This window comes from Triturus cristatus, chromosome 2_1 (genome assembly GCF_964204655.1).
Source record: "Triturus cristatus chromosome 2_1, aTriCri1.1, whole genome shotgun sequence".
Lineage (NCBI taxonomy): Eukaryota > Metazoa > Chordata > Amphibia > Caudata > Salamandridae > Triturus > Triturus cristatus.
This window is the reverse complement of record NC_140581.1, coordinates 238,166,873-238,190,959: the sequence shown is the minus strand read 5'-3', so window position 1 is coordinate 238,190,959 and position 24,087 is coordinate 238,166,873. Positions and strand designations below refer to the sequence as shown.

At 41.6% G+C, this 24,087-nt stretch overlaps 1 protein-coding gene across 2 annotated transcripts in view; it reads left to right on the top strand.

Moving 5' to 3' along the window:
- Positions 1–23,751, top strand: part of MTMR12 (myotubularin related protein 12) — a 674,853-nt gene extending 651,102 nt beyond the window's left edge. The window contains exon 16 of one of the 2 annotated variants that reach the window (XM_085630615.1): positions 16,961–23,751. In XM_085630615.1, coding sequence (XP_085486741.1) covers positions 16,961–17,542 — 582 coding nt within the window. In that variant the 3' untranslated portion in view covers positions 17,543–23,751. The remainder of the gene's footprint in view (positions 1–16,960) is intronic. The other variant, XM_085630625.1, reaches the window with a different exon arrangement.
- Positions 23,752–24,087: the final 336 nt, after the last annotated feature.

The following is a 24,087-nucleotide window of genomic DNA, read 5'->3' as shown; positions in this document are numbered from 1 at the left end:
GTGGATGTAGGGTGGAAGAGAAGGTCCACAAAGTCCTACAACAGGTATACTCGAAGTGGAAGAGAGGCTTACAAAATCCTACTACAGTTTTTTTTTTCCAAATACTTTATTGAATTTTCCAATAAACAAATGATCAGCATATCATGGTTAGAATGACATATCGGTGAAACAAACAACCTCATATTATATGGGAACTTAAGCAGAACTTTTTACCCAAATACAATACTTAGTATTCCAAACCATATGCAATCAATGATAAAGAGGAAAGAAGAAGACAGAAGAAAAAGAAGAGAAAGAAGAAGCAAAGAAGAAAAATAGAGAGTTCCTATACAACTAAGCAACAAAAGACAACCTAAATGAAAATACGAGTACCATGTACTAAGACAATTGGTGAATTCTCCCAGTAGACCCAAGGGAGCTAAAATAAACCAGCATTATAAATGTAAATACAGAAACTACACCAAGGAGAAGAAAATACAAGACAAAAATACAATATATTTGACATAAGGTGACTGAGGTTTATGGGAATTGAAATAATTGAAATAATTGTCCGAGGTATTCCACAGCGATCTAGACGAGGGTTTCCATGGAGAATTCTGTAAAGCAATATTGTCTGCGCCCCTTAGATGCATGATCCAGTTTAACCATTCCTTATATGAAGTCTTACGCGTGTCTTTCCAATTAGTAAGAACCATATTCACAGCTGACGTGAGCAAAAGATCGAGGAGGTCTTTGTATGTATCAGTACATATGTCAACCATCGGAAAACCCATAGATAATGTTGAGAATTCTCTCTTTAACTCACATTTAAATATTATGGATAAAAAATGAAAAATCTTGTCCCAAAAGGGCACCACAGACTTACAGTATAAAATAAGAAGGGCTAAATCACCATTTTCTAAGTTACAATTCCAACACAATGGGTCATCTCGAATACCTAAGGAGTGTAACCGAGCAGGAGTCCAGAAAGCTTTGTGCAAAAGCCAACACTTAGTTTGGGAAAGTGCTGGGGATATTTTATTACTTAATATTGATCTCCACAACTGCGGCCACAAGGATTCGGGTAGCGGGTCAGAGTAATGCGAATCCCAAAAAGTGATAAGATTATTATTGAGATTAGAAGTTTTAGGGCGAAGAAGTTTATAAATATGGGAAACCTGATGGCCCAATTTGTTGATGTTTGTCACAAACATTGGTAAGGATGGTTGTGTGTTGAACAGTTTGGCTTTTGTTAATGCCGCTCTCACCTTCAAAAAATTATAAAATTCAGTATTGTCTAGATTATATCTGGTTTGAAGATCCGAAAATGTAACTGGATACGAAGCATGTTCCAACTGTTTAGGGAAAAAAATACCTTTGTTAATCCAAGTATCAAAAGTTAGACATTTACCTTTATAAACTATTCTACGGTTATACCATAAGGATTCCATTTTAGATCCCTTGATACTCAACTCAAGTTCCTTATCTAGCCGCAGAAGTGCCTATTTTGTGATAGATTTAGAACTAGTCGGATAAAGCTGATTAGATGTGAGAAGTGACAGAGGATTGAGGTTATCAAGAATAACTTTTTCCACTTCCAACCACACCAGAATATAATGGGCAGGGGGAGAAATCCAGCAGGAACCTTGCTTCGCTAAAAAAGCTAATTGATATAGCCTAAAATCAGCCAGATTCACCCCGCCCAAGGATTTATCAAGTCTTAGTTTTTTAATACTAAATCGAGCCTTCTTGCCACGCCATAAAAATGTTATGAGAAGATTATCTAATTTCTGATGGAAGTCATCCGTCAGGAGGAGTGGGAGCATGCTTATAAGATAATTAACTAAAGGAGTGATCATCATTTTTATGGTTTCTATCCTCCCCCACCAAGTAATACATTTTGGAGACCAGGCGTCCAAACGTTTTGTAATCTTTTCCAGTAATAATTTCTCGTTATGATGAAGTGTCAATAATATTGCTTCCAAATTCTATCCCTAAATATTTTATATATCCCAATTGCCAGGCCAGACCAGAATCACCTAAAACATCTTTGGTACAGTGAAAATTCTGTGGTTTTACTTCCGATTTGTCTCTATTAAGTTAATAGCCAGAATGAATGGAGTATTCTGCGATCGTGGACATCAAAGCTTTAATTGGATATCTCGGCTGTTCCGTCATTATCAGAATATTATCGGCATAACAGCTAATTTAACCTGGATGCCATTAACGTTAACTCCCTTTATGTTCGTATTTAGTTTAATATCCTGGATAAGAGGTTCTAGTGCCAACAGAAACAAAGATGGAGACAGGGGGCAACCCTGTCTAGTACCTTGTTGAAGGGTAAAAGATTTAGAAAGAGAACCATTAACAGCAATATGGGCTGAAGGCTTCAGATAAAGGGACATAGCCATTTTTATGTAGGACTCGCCCAAATTAAACTTGTGCATACATTGTTTTAAAAACGCCCAAGAGACCCTTTCAAAGGCTTTTTCTGCATCTAATGTGATAGCAGTGGATGGATCTGTTTTAATTGCAGCATTCTCCAGAACACGTCACAACAACCGGGTATTATCGTTAGACATACGAGTTCTGAGAAAACCAACTTGGGAATTATTGAAAAATTGTGGGAGGACAGTATTAAGTTGTGTAGCTAAACCTTTTGCATACATTTTACAATCTACGTTTATAAGAGATATTGGCCTATAATTCTTATGTAAAACGGGATCCTTCCCTTCATTTGGTATAACAATTATGTTAGCTTCTGACATAGAGTCTGTCGTAGCCCCATTGGTCGCTATATGATTGAAGACTTTCAGCATGGTCTGTTTTAGTTGATCTGAAAAGGTTTTATAAAAGGTGGCTGTAAAACCGTCTGGGCCTGGGGCATTATTATCTTTCTAGGATTTGATCGACTTCTCAACTTCCGAATGGGCTAATTGGTTGTCCTAACATAAATTTGTCTGCTTCCGACAATTGGGTTAGTTTAAGCCTATTTAAGTATTGGGTACACTCCTCCAATTTAAAGTTTTGTTCATTTAGACCATCCAGGAGCCGGGAGACCTCAGTAGGTGCCAAGCGGGTGCAGCTCTCAGACCAAATTCTGTGTCAGGAGGAGCGCACTCCTCCCCTTCCTGATCGGCGAACAATACTCAGCCATAGTGTTTTTCGCTGCGGTGTCTGCCATTAAGCTGATATCGCTTCCACACACCTTAGCGCGTGTGTAGGTAAATTACCCTCTTTTTCTCTTTTCACTACTCACGTGGCACTATTTTGCCACTCACTGCACTCTCTGGTCCTGAAGAAAGCCCCACACAATTTTAGCGGGCTGAAACATGTAGACCACACACATAGTTAACTACGAAATCTAATTCCTTTCTTAGTTACCACACATAATTTTTAATTTTAATATATCCTGAGCCGCCACCATTAAAGTTCCCCCGGCAAGGACTCTCAGAGATATTTTTAACTTCTCACAACATCACACTATCACACCACACCAGCTCCGCTGTAGTCAGGCGTCGCAGCACAACCGGGAGGCGCTCGGCCACCCGGTTGGGGCCCCTATGATGAAGCATGACACCAACTAGGTTGGTGTGTGAGGGGCCTTTTACTCACCTAGTGGGTTCCCAAGCACTGCTTGCCAGTGTTCGTACCAACACCAATGGGTCTGTCCATTTTTGATTGATCTAATATATACTACAGGGGATACGGACGCACCCTTGCCTCCCTAGCTCTCCCATTGTTCTCCTCATTTTTGTATAACCCCTCATAAAACGACTTAAAAGTATTAAGGATATCCTTCTGTTTTGTATGAGTTTGGTTATTAACATCTTTAATGGGTGAGATAACATTCGGGTTCTGCTTATGTTTAAGATATGAAGCAAATCATTTGCCCGCTTTATTGGCTTCACACAGATTAAGGGCTTTGAATTTATTGATCCATACTCCCGCCCGCTCAAAATGTTGTTATATTCATATTTCTTTTGTGTTAAGGTATAAATAGTAGTATCGTGTAAAGACATAGCATGAGAGCACCTTAAAGTTTAGGTTTCTTGTTCTAGTTGAATCAATCCAGCGTTCATACGTTTATTTATCTTTGTTTTAATCTCAATAATTATTCCCCTAATAGTATCCTTCAAAGCATCCCAAAGAGTGTTAACATTGGTTTCTGCAGAGTCATTATGTTTAAGATAATCTATGATCGCTTCCTCGATTTTCTTTTTATCCTCCGGGTCCGGTAGAACATCATTATTAAAACGCCATCTTTAGGTGTAGGTTCATTGTGGCTACCCGCCAATTTGACACTAATACACGAGTGATCTGACTCTAACCTGGGGGATATATCCGAGTGTTCAATGAAATGTGTAAAAGAACCGGAAATGAGCATGTAATCAATTCTAGTATAAGAGTTATGGGGAGCTGAATAAAAAGTATAATATCTGGTGTCTGGGTGTTGAAGACGCCAAGCGTCTTTGAGATTAAATTTAGAACATATAGTCTGAATTATGGCATGTGAGCCGGTAGGATGATAATTGCAAGTAGACTGTCTATCGATTATTGGATCTAATGGAATATTAAAGTCCCCAGCAACTATGATAAGATCATCTTGAGGAAGATGTTCTATGGTCCTTGAGATACCATTCCAAAAAACAGGATCATCTGTGTTAGGTCCTTATATGTTCACCACATGAATACAATCTTCACCTTTCTTTAAGCGGGTAATCAATAGCCTACCCTCACTATCATGAGTCTGTGACTCCAGCGAAATATTAGACTTTTTAGATATCAGAGTAATTACACCCTTTTTTTATGTTCTGCTGGAGAAAAAGCCATTTGTGAAATCCAATTGTATTTAATTAAAATAGCATATTCTTTATTTAGTTTTGTTTCTTGTAACAAGATGATATCCCCTTTAGTTTTAGCCAAATAATCAAATATTTTCCAGCGTTTAATTGGGTGATTAAGACCTTTGACGTTTAATGATACTATATTAAGATCTTCCGCTAAATTATATGACCTGCTTTGAGTCATCACATATAAAGCTGAGAGTACGGTGTATTGAACATATAGACTGTGCAGAAAATCTCAACCTCAAGAATGAACTCTGATGATGGTAAACACTTCAAAACACACAATAGCGAACGTTACGTACATAGCACTTAGGTACTCTTGACTAATGAAAGTAAAATACTGTCGAGCTAATAGAAAAAGTAGCATAGGAAAAGGAGAATAAGAAAAAGAGTGAAAATAAAAGAAGACAGAAAAAAGAATAATAGAACAATTGTAATGCCTGAAAGACAAAATACTTCACATCCAATGGCCAACACCATCTTCAGGGCATTCTCCCCCAACCTCCCCACACCCCCCTTCCTTCCCACCCTCTCCCGCATATCTCAAATGTAGGAGGTGCGACGGCAGGAGCATCAAACTGCCAACAGAGCAACTCTAGAACCAATACTATTATTTAAAAAACTTTCCAGAGTACTTTGAATATCACAAAATGAGGTATGACTACTAACAGAAGACATGATAGGCTAAACGTTTGTCAGGAAAAGAGAGCAACCTTCCCACACCATCAACCTTATGAGGATGGGACAAAAGTAACAATAATAGACACCTCTAAAATATATACTCATCGGAAAATGTAAACCTGCATATTAGACTTGTAATACTCAAATGTTAGAAGGAAAAAGAATCTTATACAGGTGGAACTTGTATTATGTGGATCTATGGATTCACCCCGAAAGACATCAAACCTGTAAACAAAGAAAATTAAAAACCTGTCCATATCATGACTTGCTGTTGTTGGATGAAGATGGAGAGGAATCCATGTCCTGAGCAGGAGGGCCCTCCAAGAAATTAGACAGATCCGCAGGGTCTGTAAAGTAATGGTGACGACCATTCAAGTATGCTGAAACCTCAATGGCCTGAAAATGAGGCGTTTGACGTGAAGCAGAAGTGAAAGTAGGTATTCTGTGCGCACGATCAATTTCTAGAGGGTTTGATAGTTTTAAACTGGTGATCTGGGGTAACCAAACCTCCAAAAAAGCTACACAAGAGCCTGCAGCATCTTCGGACCCCTCCGGAATTCCAAGAATTCTAATATTGCCCCTCCTATTTCTATCTTCCAATTCGGCTGATTGTTTCAGAAGATTGCTCGTCAAGTCTGAGCGACTTCAATTCCTTGCAGGACTTAAAAGAAACATCTTCAACATCGCTAATCCTTTGTTCCGCCATTGATAGCTTAGAATTAATAATACTCATGTCAACACGAATAGCAGTTAGTTCTAGTTGCATAGTGTCCGTATTCTGCTTGGTGGACTTGCAAGGTCATGAATTTCTGCAAACTTTTTAAGAATCATTTCCATGGTACTATTAATGTCCGCTTTCTGCTTGATAGGAGAATCAGACAAGGAAGGTTCCCCCTTATTTTTTTTTACATTGGAGTCTAGACTCCTTCTTAGCCAAATTCTCTATAAAAAAAGAGGGATAGATAAGACCCAGATCAAGTTGGGATTGGTGAAACTAATGGAGGTACCAACTCTACGTCCTGAAGGAAATCTCTCTAAACCAGCAAGACGACACACCTGGCTGTATTCAGATAGTAAGTGGTAAGAACAGCCTGAGAATAATACAGCCGCACTGAGCGCGTGACAAGATGCACCCCTATAAAAACAAGTGCAGCCTCAAAGCCTATCAATGGCCGATGTTCCCGCATATCAAATCACAACATCAAATAACCGGCAAAATGTTCTTTCTATAAATCAGGCGTCGACAGTGTGTCTAATATATCAGGTGCTCCCTTGTTGAAATGAGTGCTGACTCAAAACCTAAAAATGGCAGATATTTCCCTGATACAGGCTACAGCAACTGATGGCTGATAAGTAGATCTCATTTAGAACCAGGCGCTGACACAAGAGTTTGTGCTAACACTCAATGATTACACCATGCAACATACTTGGCGCTGTCTCTCATCGACTTGAAGCCATAAATTTGAAGCAGGGAGCAAAGATATTGGGATCCACAGACATCAACAAAAAAGAACAAGAGTCACAGTATTTGGGATCCACACATTGCTTTCATCTAGATCGCTCAGCAAGACTCTCGTGACCCTCTTTCCTTATGTTTCACAACTGCATCGGCATATCGGTCAGCGCGTGATTACAAGCGCCACCATCACAGGGTCAGGCATGAACCAAGTATGGGCCAACACATGCATAAAGGGAACACTAACGACACAGGCGCATATGAGGTTTAATATCCAAAACACACCCTATCTGTCATTTTGAAGTCAGGCAGCATTCGTGAGAAAAAGCACCGCTTCAACAAAGGAATAGATTTCTAAGTGTAAATGTTGCATGCAGAACAAGGGCCGTACATTCAAATGCAGATGCAATCCAGGATTTTCAAAGGCATACCAGCGCGCTCGGAGGTCTGGTGCAGGAGCGCTCGACATCTGCCATTTTGTGTAATCCATTTCGCTCCGAAGCAGAAGTTGCTTCAAGGATCACAACCAAAAACGCATGCAAAGTTCACCAACATTTGGATCCACGGTAGCAGCCGACCCTCATCTTTCGATTACTTGCGCTCTGTGTTGTTTTCAAGCGCCGTAGCTCTGAAACCACCCCATTTAGGCTTCATTCAAGGCAGAGAGACGTGATCAACCAGCCTTCGGCTCTGCCGTCCAAGCTACGCCCCCCTACTACAGTCTTAGTAGATGTGGAGAAGGTCTGGAAGAACCTACAGCACTCAGAGTAGAGGCACTGTCTGAAGGATAGGTGTTACAGAGCCTGTAAATGTACTGTGAGAAGGACAGGTGTACTAAGCCTGTAAATGTGGAGTCTGAAGTACAGGTGTACAGACCCTGTAAATGTACAGTCTGAAGAACAAGTGAACTGATCCTGCATAGCAGCTCATAAATGTACACTCTGAAGCGAGGTTCTATGTAGTCCTATAATAGGCTTTGTGAACGTACATCCAGAAGTAAAGGTTTGCGAGGTTCTACCAGAGTCCATGTACACTCTGTATTGAGGGTCTGTGCGTAGATGTGAATTCGGAAGTGTATTTTAAGAAGTGGGCATGAGGCAGTCCGAGCAGGAGGACGTGGGAAGGGAGTAGAGAAGTGTTCCTTGAACAGCATTTCTGGGAATGTGTTTTGAGGGCTGTGGTTTTGGTTTGTCGTGGTTGGCCTTTACGGAGAGGCTTGTGGGTGGAGATGGACATGGGCGCTGTAATTTGTCCGGACCCTCTCCGGGAGTAGGTGCTGACCGGTCCGGTCTAGCAGAGCAGGTACACAGTCCAGATTCTTCCCTTGCAGTGTGTTGATTGGTCTTATGACATGAGCTGTTTCAAGCTATGTTCGAGGTGGGGTCTTGCACTCTGTCACTAAAGGCACCAAGGGATGTGTCGATGGAGTGAGGGGTGGTGGTCCCAGAAAAGTAACCATTTCAAGCACAAGTGTGTAGGAGGTTCTCAAGCAGACCTCAACTGTAATGCCCCCCTACCCCACTTCCATGCCTTTTCCCCCAAATGATGCTCAGTCACCCGTGAGTGGAAGGGGTCTTTGGCCTCCATGTCGGCCAGCATGCTGGAGAAGGAGTTGGTGTCCCGCTCAATGCTGCTGAGTTGAGTGTGCGGCTGGGGTCATGTATGGAGACTGTGGCTGGCTGTCATAATGTGCATAAGTAGTAGATTTTAGACAGCTAGACGTCTGCTACTGCCTGGGTAATTTCTGTAAATTGCTTAAGGTACCCAAGAAATTAGAGCTACCGAAAGGTTACTTGTGCAAAAGGCAACCAAAAAGAGCATGAATATGTTATTTAAGTTGGGATGTCACAGAAAGAGTGGTCAAACGGGAACATTCTATGGAGACTAACATGCTGAAAACAAATGTACTAATCCACTAGAAGGCTCATCCTGGCAAAATAGATAATTGATAATGTCACATTAGATTGTCCAGGTTGTAGAGGATACTTTTGGTACAGCATCAGGCAGAGTGAGTAGAGGGTATGCTGTGAGACCTGTGGAATTGATTAGAAAAAGTCTTCACAGCAGGATACCAACAAGAATTATGGGAAGCTATGCCTTGGAAGCAGTCAGTTTGTGTACAGTATGAAACCCACAGGTGCAAATTTAGGGAGACTGCTTGCTCAGCACACAGACATTTCGGATAAGGCGTGTTCACTATTGAAATTTCTTTTTTGCTGTATGTTTTGTTCGAACTTGATATTAAAAGAGTGAACCTATAACCCCCCCAAAGCTACAAATATTTTATAACTCTGTTTCTAAAGCAAGTCATTTGTCCCGATAGAATGGATGGGAAGTAACAATAATACTAAATACCACAGGTATGGCCCTGTCTAGCATTAGAAATAACCATTATAACTGTTACCTGTTACTAATGCTCTAGTTATTGGCTGCAAAATCAAGAAGGATCTGTTTGGCCAGATGTCGGCATCAACCACTTACCTTGCAGAGACATCTTGCCGGACTTTAAGAAGGAGATACTGTTTGGCCTGAAAATGTTATCTTCGTATGACTAATTTCAAGATGTCTTCAGGAGTAGTTGTAAGACACTGAAATCTAGTGTTAGTCAGGTTTCCTGGAGGGGCATATGGAGAGGTAATAAATGTACAGAGTAACACTTAGTCTTTGATTCAAGTTTATCATCTCTCAGGCATATCATCTGTTGTAGTTATCGCAGTTCTTTCTCCCTTCCTGTATGAGTCATAGTTCCCATTGGCTCTTTCTTGGTGTGGGTAATGTGCATTGTCTTTTAGGATGAGGCGATATTTCTTTTATACTCACAAGGAAACGGTAAAGCAGCTAAGGAAAGGAAGTAATATTGAATTTTAGTCCACATCAAGTTGCCTGTTCCAGTCTAGAACTTGACATAAGTATTTTCTGTGATTAATTAGGCATTGTAATTAATACATGGACTTTAGGGCATATACCAGAGTTTTTTTTTTTTAATTAATTTTCAAAACAAAGGTAGTACAGTGCAAGAGACATAACAATACAGTGGTGTGTAATCGACCATGTACATAGCTGGAACATGAGACATACAATTGTCCAAATCATTTGTGCGGTACGGTCAGTGATGACTTATAGATTTGGAGAGACCACACCCAACTTTTTATAGGTACTCAATGAAGAATATCTCAACACCCCACCTGGAATATGTTATTACATGCAGGTATCATCTCCTTTTAACCCCAGCTAGACCATACAATTATACATTGCATTCCAGAGACCCAACAGGTGCTGCAGCGTCCCCAGCACCTCCAGCATTAGCGGAATCTTCAGAGTGCGCCCGAACCCAGTCAATAAATGGCTCCCATATTTCCTTAGGCCTGGAGGTAGGTGGCATGAGCTCCCAATACGTCGCTAACTGAGTTTGGCCATACGTTACTTCCCGTAGCCAATCTTTAACTGTGGGTTTCCATCTTTCACCCCAAACAATCGCTATTTGTCTCCTGGCAAACAGAAGCAATGCGTGCAACTTGCGTTTTTTGATGTGCGTGTTTTTGACATATCCTAATAGACCCAACAGTGGGGAAGGGTGCCCTCCGAGACCCAGGATCTGGTTGATGGATTCAAAAATCTGAGACCAATAGTCAATAATGACCGGACACTCCCACGCCATATGGAGGAATGGGGCGGCAGCCGCCCCGCAGCGCCAACAACAGTCAGTGTCCCTCAATCCCATCCTATGTAGGCCAATTGGCGTTCTATAATAACGGTGTAAAAATTTGAAGTGGATTAGTCTAAGTTTGTAATTAGGCGAAAGTTCGGCCATTTGAGCACAACAATATGACCACTCGTCTGTCAGGGGGAGGGGTAACTCGGCGTCCCATTTAAAGCCAGCAATTGAGGTTACCACCGGAGCGTCAGTCTGCATGTGTGTGTAAAGTCTGGTAATCAATTTGCGCGGCAACGATGTAGTCAACAAGTTTTCTAGGGCATTTAGAGTGGGTGGCTGGGATGGGAAATCTGAATGCAGCTTCCAGCAGTCAGCCCGGAGTTTATGATAAAGAAACACCTCTCCGAACGGTACCCTCTCTCCTTCAGCCGCTGTCGGATAGTCCCTGAACTCCCCTTTTGGGTATAAGTCCGCAAAAGTATGGAGTTTCATCGCCTGTGCAACTTTGCTATTTATCTCGTCTCTGACGTTGGGTAAAAGAGGATTTTGTGCCAGGGGGATCGAGGGAGCATACAATATTGGCATCCCCGCTCTTTTCCGTAGTCCCTCCCAAGCCCATCTGAGCGTTTCGGTAGTATCAATCCCATCCGTGGGTCGATTATAGCTCTGATACACTGCCACGCGCAGCGAACAGGTGCCACTGCATCCCTTTCCACGGCTACATGTGGTTGAAACGGCGTCTGATGAACCCAATATTGTAGAAATTGTGCCTGCGCACAGAATGCATATAATTTCATGACCGGGGCACCCAGCCCGCACTGCCTGGTTGGTAATGACAACAGTTCCCAAGAAACCCTGGCCTGGACACCTGCCCACACTAGCGAGATCAGTAATGACCTCAAAGTCTTAAAAAAGGACTGAGTGAGTACGGGTGGCAAGTTCACGAACAGATATAAAAATGTAGGTAGAATTATCATTTTGGCCAACGCAATTTTACCGGCCAACGACAATGGGAGCCTGCCCCACAGAGCTACCTTGTCTTCCAGCCAGTTTACCGCCCTTCCATAGTTAAGGTTCCAGAGCTCTTGTACATCTCGGCTAATCCAAACCCCCAAGTATTTCAGTGTATCACTTTCCCACTTTAGCGGGAATTCCGAGGTTACTGCCCTGGTATTATCTGTGAGGGGAAATTTCACCGGCTTTTTCCAATTTATGGATATGCCCGACAAACCACCAAATTTGATACACTCCTTCAAGACTGCATCTAGGTTGCGTTCCGGGTTCAATATATACAGAGTAACGTCATCGGCGTACAGCGATATTAAAGGACTGCGAGCGCTAAATCCTATCCCCTTGTCGGTGTGATGTTGTCTAATGCGCGCGGCCAGGGGTTCCATCGCTATAGCGAATAACAATGGGGACAACGGGCACTCCTGTCGTGTGCCTCGCGTGATCGGAAAAGGGTCTGAAATGAGATTATTTACTCGCACCCTGGCTGTTGGTTTGGTATACAGCAGTCTAATCCACCTGAGAAAAAGCGGGCCAAATCCCATCCTTTCCAGGATTCGGAGTAAGTAAGGCCATTCGAGCGAGTCGAAGGCCTTAGTGGCGTCCAAAAATACCACCGCAGCCTGCACGTCAGGATGGAGGTAATGTAACACTGAAAAGACCGTACAGAGGTTATCTACATTTATAAGTGACAATGGCCTATATGAGTCCAGCTCATTTTCATGTTTTCCCGGCTTCAGTAATGTAATAATAATAGCTTCTATGGATTGAGGCAGTATGCCCATGTCATGTGCTTCCCCAAACACCGCCAAAAGTCTAGGTGCAAGCTCCTCAACGTATGTTTTATAAAAGGCAGTCGTCAGCCCATCTGAGCCAGGGGCCTTGTCTAATGGCAAACTCATGATGACCTCAGTTACGTCTTCAACTGTAATGGGCAGGTGCATATACTCTCTATGTCTATCGTTAAACCATGCCAGCGCCACGGAGTCTAAAAATTCCTGCATACCTTCCGGGAATTCTGTTTGCTTGGCTGTATATAACTGCACATAAAACGAAGAGAACTCATCCAAAATAGCCGGGGATCCTCTAATTGTGGTACCCCATTTGTTAATAATTTCGGGAACAAAGGCCGTGGAGCGCGGGGCTCCAAGCATACCTGCAAGTATGCGCCCTGGTCTATCCCCCTCCCCATATCTTCGCGCTTCCGCATATTTTCCTAAGAATTTAACTTCCCTTTGTGCTTCCTCTTCATATTCCAACAGTTTGCTCTTCAAATCCGCGAGCAGGGTATAATCACCCCCATTATACATGCGAGTCTCCAGGTCTTTTATCTGAACCCCAACCTTACCCAGAGTGGTTCTAATGGCCTTTAGGACTCCAGCTTGCCTAGAGATGCATTTCCCCCGATGACCACTTTAAAAGCTTCCCACAGCGAGGCCTCCAAATCCGCAGACCCAGTGTTTAATGTAAAGTAAATGTCAGTGCGAATCTCCTCCTTGAATGCCTCGTCTAGAAGCGCCGGTGGGGGGAGCCTCCAGGTGAATTCCCTACGTGTGGTGTTGGGTAGAGATAGCGTCAGTAGACATGGGGAATGGTCCGATACGGTTCTCGACCTATGTTTCACCCCAACCACCCAACTGGCCATATCCCTGGTCATCAGCCAATAGTTCAGGCAAGACCAGGCTCGGCGGTGTTTCAAGAAGCACGTACCCTCCTTAGTGGATTCTGAAGTCACCAAATGTCCACCATATCCCCATCATCCAGCAAACCATTTAGGACCTTACTGGCCGCGGGATGGTGTGTCCTCGCTGTTTCCTGCCTATCTAGGTCATCATGAAGAATGGCATTGAAATCCCCACCCCAGAGGGTTATGTTACACCCAGTGGCCTTAACCTTGGCCCATACTTCCTGAAAGAATCCAGGTGAGTCAACATTAAGGCCATACAGCGCCACCAGCATCAGCAAATTGCCACCTAGATATCCCAAGAAGACAATGTATCGTCCGTCAGGGTCTGTGTACACCTCCCGCTCCCTCCAATCAAGTCCCCGTCTTACCAGCACTGCCACCCCCCTGGAATAGTTGGAATATACTGAGGTGTATGATGAACCCCATCTTTTGTGCCTGAGTTTCGCGGATGTCAGGGAGCGGAGATGAGTCTCCTGCAACATGCACAGATCTATATTGTGTCTTGCAAGATATGCATGTACCATTCGGGATTTCCTATTATCGTTGAGCCCGCGTATGTTCCAGGTCAAACAATTTACTGTAGTCTTGTGTATGTCATGGCATTTACGTATGTCTCATCACCATTTCCCTCCAACAATTTGAAAGTCTCCTTGTTCCGAGCCTCATACCAACCATAGCATGTCCACACACCACCCACCCAATATGAAACTAACCCCAACCCCATCCCCCCACCCACATCAACCCCCCAACTAGGTTGAAGCATATCCCCCCGTGCTACACCACAAACAGAATACACCAGGGAAATTTCCATGGGGACGTGTGGGTACCGAACGACACCCCCTACCGAAGTGGGGTGGCCAAGAAACTGCAAGGGACAGAATTTACAATGCGTCGAGAGAGGAACAACCCCGTGGCTCAAGCAGCATTTACTCATCCCATCCCCACTTGTAGTTACAAACAAGCACCTCCCTCCTTTGGCCAGACCGGCAAACAAAGTGCATTTTCGATAATGGAAGAATATATGAAGTCAAACAAACAGTCAGTGCATTTGGCTAACCTCAGCCAACAAAAGCAATACAGTGCTATATTCAAATCAGCAATTCTATCAGCCCAGAGTCTTTTATCCTACAACCAAACCTAAACAACAATGAAGCCCCCGAGCGCGGACATAGGCAAGAAGAGAGTAGCAAGCAGGAAATGAAAGCATACGTATCAGTCATTATCACTTAGCTGGTTTTCAGTAGCATCGCCAGGTCAAGGGCCAGATTTCTTTCGCTTGCCTTCCACATGCTTGGCAAATTTCAAGGCGGATTTGGCGTCCGTGAAGAAATGAGCGGAACCATCATAGGACACTTTGAGTTTGGCTAGGTAGAGTAGGGAATTTGTGATTGCAATAGGAGCCTCTTCGCTGGCAAAAATTCCCGTCTGGCTGCCTGAACCGCCGGAGTGAAGTCTGGATAAAAGGCAACTTGATTTCCTTGGTGTGTGATATTCCCCATGCTGCGAGCTTGACGTAGCACCACGTCGCGGTCCTGATAATTTAAGATTCTTGCCAAAATAGGATGCGGCAGAGCCCCAACCGGTGGTCGAGTTCCCAAAGAGCGATGTGCTCTTTCCACAGCAAACATAGGCGATAAGTGCGTAGCGAACAGGTCTTGCAAGAAGTCAGTTACGTACACTTCCAACTTCGTGATCGCCGTCGTCTCCAGGACCCCTATGATGCATAGGTTGCTTCGACGCGATCTGGCCTCCAAATCCTCATTCTTTGCACGGATCACGCCCAAGAGTCTATCCATTTGCGACAGCTGGTCCTTGGTCTCTACCTGAAAGTCGTGGAGGTCGGACTGTTTATTTTCAAGAACGTCCAATCTATGTTCATGCATGCCAACCTGGGTCTTCACGGATTCCATCTGGGTAGTCATAGTATCTAGTTTCGCGTCGATGGTGCGCAAGCTGGAGCGCATTTCTAACATAAGGGTGCGCATGTCTTCACCTTGATAGTCTTGCTGTACCTCCGCTGATCCTCCAGAAGCCGACTCTGCGTCCGGTTCCATTTGTCTGGTTGAACGTCGCTGTTCAAAGCTAAGCTTGGGCTGCTTGGCATCTTGTTTGCCCATGATGGTTTGGCAAATAGGGCGCCCTCAGGGCGCAACGTACGTCTGGCACCACAAATTCCGCAATTTGGGCTTATACAGTGGCGTCTTCTTTCTGTTTCAGCGCACAGCCGACCCACATGTGTCCCAGGTGTGTGTCTATGCCTCCCCTGGTACTATCTGCCACATGCCCTCATGGGGTCAGATATCAGCCACCAGACCTCTAGGTTGGCCAGCCCAAATCAATTCTGGACCCCCCACAGGCAGCCACCAATGCCAAACGATCGCTTTGGATTAATCGCTGCCACACGCCTCACTGGGCCTCTCACTTCCACTCTGGTAATGGCGGCCGGATAGCACACGATTACTTCAATGTGTGTCTGTCACAGGGTCCGCTAGTGGCAAAAACACACTCGGATCTTCTCCAAATAGCCAGCAGCTGCACGCAGCAGGTACCCCTGCAAAGTTGCTCCTCACCGCGTATGGAGCGCCGCTCCGATAATGCAGGCAGACGTCCACTCCAGCACACAAGATGGCATCCTCGCCTGCAAGGGTCCTCTCTAAGCCCTCACCACATAACTCGGGGGGCGCACCCACGCTGCCTGGTATCCCAGGGCAGCCCTCCTAAGCCGCGACCAGCCTCCGGGCCGATCTGGCCTCAGCTCTGCCAATCAATACCGGAAACTTGCACAGGCCCGAAACGAGACCACAGTCTCGAGTGTCCGGGGCAGTCGCGATTCGGCACCACAGCAAGCTCCACCTCGTCCCGCGCACAACTCTACGGGGCCCCGAAAGTGTCACAGGAGCTGCGGACTCGGCTAAAAAGAACACCGCTTGTGACCACAGGTGTTCCGACGTTGATAGAACATCGGGGCAGAAATTCGTCCCTGGTGAATGAGCGGATTTATTCAGGATGGTGTCTCGGCCGGCGGAGCACGCTCAAGGAGCAGCCATTCCGCAGCCCGGTAAGCCACGCCACCGGACATATACCAGAGTTGACCAGACAGTCTGCAAAACCCTTTCTTCGACATTCTTTAGCGTCTCTTGTGGTTCACTTATAGAGTGGAATTAAAGAGCATTAACATCCTTGTACTGCATGGTGAATGGGACAAACAAGTTTCTAATTTGGTCATAAGGTATGGTGGATTTGAGGGAGGAAGGTTGAATTCTCTTCTAAGACTGAAAACGTATAACAGTGGGGGGCTTTTGTACAATTGTACATGCATTATATAGGAATTGTGTGTCGAGGCTGATTTTGTAGGTTCCTCCTGACATAGCAAGAATCAATATAAATTGTGGTTAATAATTATCTAACTTGAAAAATTACATTCAGTTAGGTTTTGTCCAAATGTGAAGCAGCTAGACTGGTAAAGACTCACTATGGCCAGTGGAACCTGGTTTTATATGTAACGACGACGATCTAGATTCTGAGTAAAACTATGTATGTTACATAAATTAGTGTGCATGCTTTACAGGTCTCTTTTTAAGATAGTTGTAACTTTTACTTTGTCATAATAAATAATATTCATTGTGATTTGTCTTTTTTACCAGCATCAGCGACAACTGTCTTTACCACTTACACAAAGCAAGTCCACGTTGAAAAAAGGATTTTTCAAGGAAGAAACTGGGCCCTTCATCAAGAATTTGCTTGGGAAAAGAATCAGCAAATTAATAAGCTCCCCTGATGAGGTACCAAATAGCTCGCGGTGGTTTTATGACAGCTGGCATTGCAAGCCCCTTGATCTACATGGACTCATCCTACCTCATATTGAAGGACCAGAAATCCGAGTCTGGGCACAGCGTTGCCTGCGGTGGATCCCTGAAGCACAGATCCTTGGTGGTGGTACTGTTTCTACTATGTCAAAAATCTTTGAAATCATGGATGAATTACAGATGTTGCAGATGAAAGTGGAAGAAAAGTGCCCTGTGCTTCGGTCAGATTCTCGGCCAAGTGACATGGTAGTGAAGATGAGGGCTGCCATCCGTGCCTCATCTTTGTATCCATTTGCTTTACTGCACAGAAACTCTTTCAAGCCAAAACCGGTGATACCTACCAGCACCTGGAAGGGCCTGGAGGCAGAAGATGACTTGGCCAAAAGGGATGATGAATTTTTTGATCTGGGCAGCCTTTGAGGCTACTTTTATATGGTGTTCTTTGTGCCACACGTTTGTAAAATATCACTTTAGAATGATTGCATCATAATTGCTACATTTCAAATTTAAATTATGCATTGATCTGGAGGAAATATTTTTCCCTCCATGTATCTGATGTCATCATTTAGATGTATTTGGGAATCTTGACGTTGAGTTACTGAGGACTAATCATCTGGCTCAAAGAGTTTGCGCAGCTGAGGTATGGGTTAAGATTCCTGTATGCCATGCAATAAAACGGATAATTGTGCCAAAGTGATGTAACAGAGATAGAATCAAAATAAAGTATATGTGGCAGGCCACTGTAACAAGCGCTCAAAACCAAGTACTTGGCTGGCAACAAGTGAAGTTTGAATTAAAGCGCTGAGTTCAAATTGCTGTTAAATATAAACTATCCTGTAACGTATGTTTATCTCGCACTTAGATACAAGGTTCATCGACCGAGGTTTCTAGCTTTGTAGCTGAGTGGTAGAGTATTTGGGAGGCACAAAAAAATTAACATTTTGTACATAAAGTATACTGGTGGCGGGGACAAAATATAAAAATTTATTTGAAGCACTTTGTAGTGTTGTACAGCAGTTGTATGAAATATATTTAAGAAAGTAGAACTCTCTATGGTTAGAATGAATGGGCATTTTTGCCTACTGTTTATTCATTGATTTAATTTTTAGCCACCTGAGATAAATGAATTCATCAGATGACCCAATGCAGACAACTGTAACAGTAGTATGGCCCGACATGAAGCGTATATACAGATTATTTGATAAAAAAGAACTTGCACAAAATGAACTGTTAAATTCACCACAGGTGAAAAATCAAGTGTCGATATTGTACAACAGATGAGACCACCTTTTCATTGTTATATGTGTTAGTCATACATTGTGCCATTTGCCCTTTTCTGCCTTTTGTAACTGCTGGTTAAGGGGACTCAGACCTCACTGCCTACCTTGGTTTGGTGCCTTTTGGCACTCTGCCCATAGGGTTGTTCATTGCACTGATTTACTTTTTTCTAGTCTTTCAGCTGCATTGTTGGCAATTTACTGAAATCCATTAACTCCAGTAGATTTTCTCCCTGCATCATTTTATTCTCCAGTTACACTTTTTCTTCTTTATAGTATATAAAGTGCATTTGAACATGATTTGATGGAAATTGGATCAGTTGTGCAAACACTGAGCTCATAAGTCTCATTCAAGCTTTTTATTTATGATTGCAGGAAGGCTGTTATTTGTTGTTGTTAATGCTTTATTATCATTAATCCCTAAGCGATAAGCTATGTGTACACCTGTTTGTGTTATTTTTTATTGTTCTGAGAAGTGAAGCACAGGTTTAAAAAGAAAATCCATATTCTACTATCCCATGGGCCACACCCACATGACTGCTTTTAGGGAAATTAAATAATAGTAGACTGCTTTAGGTGCCAGTTTCACTTTGTAAGCAGCAGTCCAGGGCCATGAGCTGGGTACTTGGAGAGCGCGATTGAAGATGCCAAAGTGTCACATTGTTTAAAGCAGGATAAATCCATGAATATGCCCCACCACAAAGTGTTCTTATTCCCTCACACGCTTCCATTTTCAATGAAGTGCACTAAGCAAACTCAGCTGTAGGATGTGTCAAAAATTCATTTAAAAACAAAAAGAATTTTCCCGAATGCTTTCTGATGTAAAAGCAAAATCATAACATGTTATGATTGTACAAAAGATATGATAACCTGAGCACCATTAAAAAATCTCTATGCTGGATTCAGAAACGTGTCTATCCCACATAGACATTATCGAAGCATATTCATGTGCACCCAACTACTAATGTATAGCAGAATGCCATCCGTTATTGTAATGTTAGTAGTGGTTCATAGACATACACTGAAGAGCAAGACAATATTTTAAGCACAGGCTAGCTTCCTATATATTGTGAGTTGTTTTTTTTATACGAGTATATATCATTCACCTTACAAATATCACTTTCAACCCTTACCTAGATAGGATGGATAGATTTATCACTTTCAGCCCTTATTAGGTAGGATGGATAGATTTAATATTAGCAATAGTCTACAAAGAACAGTGTATTAAAGCCATTTTCAGTGATCCTGATTGTTTATTCATGCCTTACATGGCCATCAAAATCTATTTCACTCCACTCATTATCTAGCTTAATCAGAATGGCCCAGTGGGTCTTAATCTGTTATGTCAAGATTGAAGTCTGCTTGAAACCTGCTCTTGACAACCACTGACATTTGTACATTTAAGCAGCAGTTCTTTTTGAAACAACATATATTTATGTTTGTGATTGCTAAGCAGGAGAAAATAGAAATGGCTATCAAAGGCGTATTTGAAAGAAAAATAAATTTGCCCACGAAGTTTATGACCTCTTTTTGCTGGAAAGACAGGAATGTACTCTAGACAAAAGTTTACATCAAGATGATCTTGTTAGTATATTATTTGTAGTGGAACTGACATTAAATTAAAAATCAAGATTTTACTCCATAATTGATTAGAAAATTGCAAATAGCTCAGAGTTCCGTGGAGTGAGAAGACTCCGTTCCTGTTAAAAACTATAGTTTTTAATAAGGACTGAGTAAAAACTAGTGTTTAGTTTTGCAGCATCAGCCAATTTCTAAATGGACTGCAACACTCCTAACATAGATATGGTCAAAACCCAGGATTATTTTGTTATCAGAATGTAATATCATTTCAATAGTGTTCTTATGAAGGTCCTGTCATCTACTAGAGGGCACTGGAATATCACTCACTATCTGATGCTCTACATAAGATTCGTAAATACGTAAAGAAAATGAGAGTAGAAATACATTTTTAGAAATTAGTACCGTGTAAGTAGATATGTAGAGATAAAATACTGAATCAAGCCAAAACCATAATCCCTTCAGAGCAAATGTATAGCTACATTTCCAAGACAAACCATTATTTCTGCCTTTTTTCACAAACTTTTATCGTAGTTTCTTGAAATGACTATGTCTTTGCTATAAAGAGAGAACGTGGTTTTAGTTTTAATGTTAATACAACAGAGAACCTGCTCCTGATACCGAAACAGCTGATAGTGTTGCTTCATCTAAGGAACGTTAACTTCAGACCTACAAAAGATAACTGTCTATTTAAAGAGGCCCAAGGAGGGAAGAGCTGACAGCGCTAGCAGTTTCATGTGGTTTGTTGGCACTGGGACTAGTAAATATTGATAGTTATTGTTCATTATCCTCCTTAAGTGCCATGGCTAACATATCAGGCCCATATGCCAATTTGAGGCTGACAAAGAGCATTATTGATCGACTCAGTGGTCAGGATGGCATCCTCAATTCAGACTGTTACTTTATATAGCTTTTAGAGATGGGTATATGTAGATTACTAAGAGTACCAAATAGGACAAGACATGGTAAAGAAAATTCTTATTGAAACAATTGTCCACTGCCAAAAAATAAATCTTAGTGGTTAATGCTGGGACTGGTAGTACATTATTTTTAGATTAGTAGGTTTTACTTATTTCAGAAATTATATTTTGGCAAAGATCCATCTCTAAAAGATGGTATTGATCTGGCACACTCTGCAAACTGAGAAAATCAGTCCAATAGCGAGATGATGGCACACATTCATACCAACTAGACTATAACTATTATGTTTAGCTATGTCAGTTTGACTAAAGAGTTTACATCATAGTCAAAGTTTAGTTGTTGAAGAACTATGAACTTCTGATGACAATTCTAAATACTAGATAGTCACTACCTAGCTGTGTTGAGTTTTGTGTAACATTTAATTATGAAACTCCTATAAACCTATGCTCTGACCTGCACAGAAAGGGCAATGATTTAGTTCTTAGTGGCACTCAACCCTAAGCAGTTGACCGACCACTGAAAAGGAGAATTCCATGTTTGTTGGGTAGGGGGAGGATGTGTGTGGTGCCTCACAGCAAGAGGAGATTATTTCGTAACCCTCTGCATAATGTTGTCTTCTTAATGATTGAGAACCAAAGTTTTGAAGTAATTATGGATCATTCTCAAACCTTGGTGTTGTCCTGCTTTATTCTAATATTGAAAACAATATGGAAAGACGGTATGCACTGCCACCTTTATTTTTATAGTCTAGAATATGGCACAGCACTGTGCCAAGGAATTAATCCATAGGGAATTTGACTTACCTACCTGTCCAAAAAGGTTTTGTAAAGAATATTTTGGTAGAGTGAGTGAATAGCGGGAATTGAAATGTACGATTAATCAGTCATTCATCACAACAATATTGAATTCTTCTGTCCCTGACCAAAGTCAGCCTAAATATTGGACTGTATATCACATCATCTTCACTGGACGCTGTCAGACCAAGAAATAAGAAAACAATTGAGTGACAATATATTTTTTAACAAAAAACGCTATATAGTATTTTTCCTTAATATATTATAAATAACTATATTAATAAAGTGAAGGGAGAGCTTGCAAGGGTTAATCAAAACCGTGTGAATGCTGAAGATGTAAACTGCAGATTTATGATATACGTTAATTATATGTTGCCTTACTCACTTAATGGTAATGAAACCTGCACTGGGAGTCATAGGATGTACTTTATCAGCCAAGTACCTGCCTTGGATAGAAGATCTATCATTCTGTTTATGGTTATTATTTTTGTTTTAACAAGCATATTCTGCTATATATAATATAGGTGAATATTGTATTCAGAAGTTATACTTCTGTTTTTGTGAACCCTTTCAAGTTGACATACGTAGTATAGTAATGACTACCAACTTGCTAATGATGGAGAAGCTGGGTCGAACTTGGCACTTGCTTCATTGCAGAAAGTTATCATTACTTCATCAATATGAGTCTGAAAAAACACAGGGGGAAATATTTATTATATGTACAGCAGAAATGTGTGTGTTATAAAAATGTTTATACATTCCACTGTTGGGATGATCTGCAGTTGGCTGGGGAAAATATATTGCACAATTGATTGAGCGGCGCTGAACTCTGAAGGGAATTTATCAATCTCCTGGACCAAACCTTTAATAGTGTTAAAGACGCTGGCTCAGAATTGAAGGCTAAATGACTTATTTACCTATGCTTAAACATTCCCCATTCAGTAAAATGTGTTACCGATTCTGCATTTAATCCCAGGATCCATTTTTTCTTCAGTTGTGTTTCAAAAAGCCTGGTTTATTGTTGGTGTTTATCTTCCTCCACTTTCTTGATCTAAAGCAGAATTTGAAATACATGTTTTTGTTTCCCAAATGCAAGACTAGCTGTTTTTACCTCAATGGATTTATACACTGAACAAGATTAGTAATTACCTGTTTCCCTATGTTATTCATTTGTAGGATTAAAATTGTATTTTTATTGTAAACTCTGCATTTTGATTACATTGCAGGATATTCTTTAGATGTTACTTCCTGTCACACTTTAAATATCATGGATAATTTCCTGTTTAAAGCACTGAATTAATATACTTTGTTAAAATATAAATCTACATATATGTATATATATTTGGTAAGGTGACTATGCTGCTGTCAAATGCCCTTTTAGTATTTGTAGAAAGTAAGGATAAAACAGCTCTTTTATATTGGGGGCATTTTTCATTTTTACTGCTTGTGTGTTAAAAGTATCTATACAGTTTAATTACAAGTAAGTTATATTCCTTTCATGTACCATGATAGAAACAAAGTATATTGTATGAAGGACCTCGTAAGCTCATATTGTATCAGAAGAACTAGAATTCACAGTCTTGTTACTCAGGAAACATCTCACTTAAGTAAATGGAATCTCACTTTCACACTCTATAATGCCATTGTATCACAGAGTTTCCCTACTCATTCCGTATATGTCATGTCTGCAAGTAAATAACTCTGTGAAACAAATTTGGAATTGAGCCTTTGTTATTGGCTTCCTTTTGTTCCTCTAGTGATATTTCTGTCTGTGTTGCACCTGTCTCCATTGATAATGCCTCGTGTATTCAACTGATGTTTTCTGCAGTATGGTATGAAAATGTAAACAATCTTATTATAATTTGTTATTTATTTTGTCTTGGGCACATACAAATCTGTATGGGCTCAGAACAAAAAGACAATTAACAGATTAACAATTATAGAACGACCTCCATAAAGGTGTGCTTTAAGTTTATTTTATTGTGATTCAAGTCCTGTAAATAAGTAACAGTACCAGAATGGGGAACAAGGCAAATAAAGCTTTGTTTTATGCAGTGTTTTCATTGAATGTGCCCACCATAAGTTTAATGTAAAATTTTTAAGATTGTGATATTTTGTGTGTCAACTAGAGAGCGGAAAGACAGTGAGGAATGAAAATGATTAAACCTCTATCAATTGCATTGTGCAGATACTTCCAGCATTCCTGGTGAGGAGGTCAAGTGAACACATCACCCACAGTTTTGACTTAAATGTTTCACTTTGAAGATGGTGAAATGAAGGACTTCCCAACATAAAAGTGGTAACTGCTGTATGAGCCCCAATACTCCCTAGTCTCGCCAAAGGAAGCACAAACCGATTTACTTTATGTGGCACATTTTTGGGTGGTTTGTGTGAT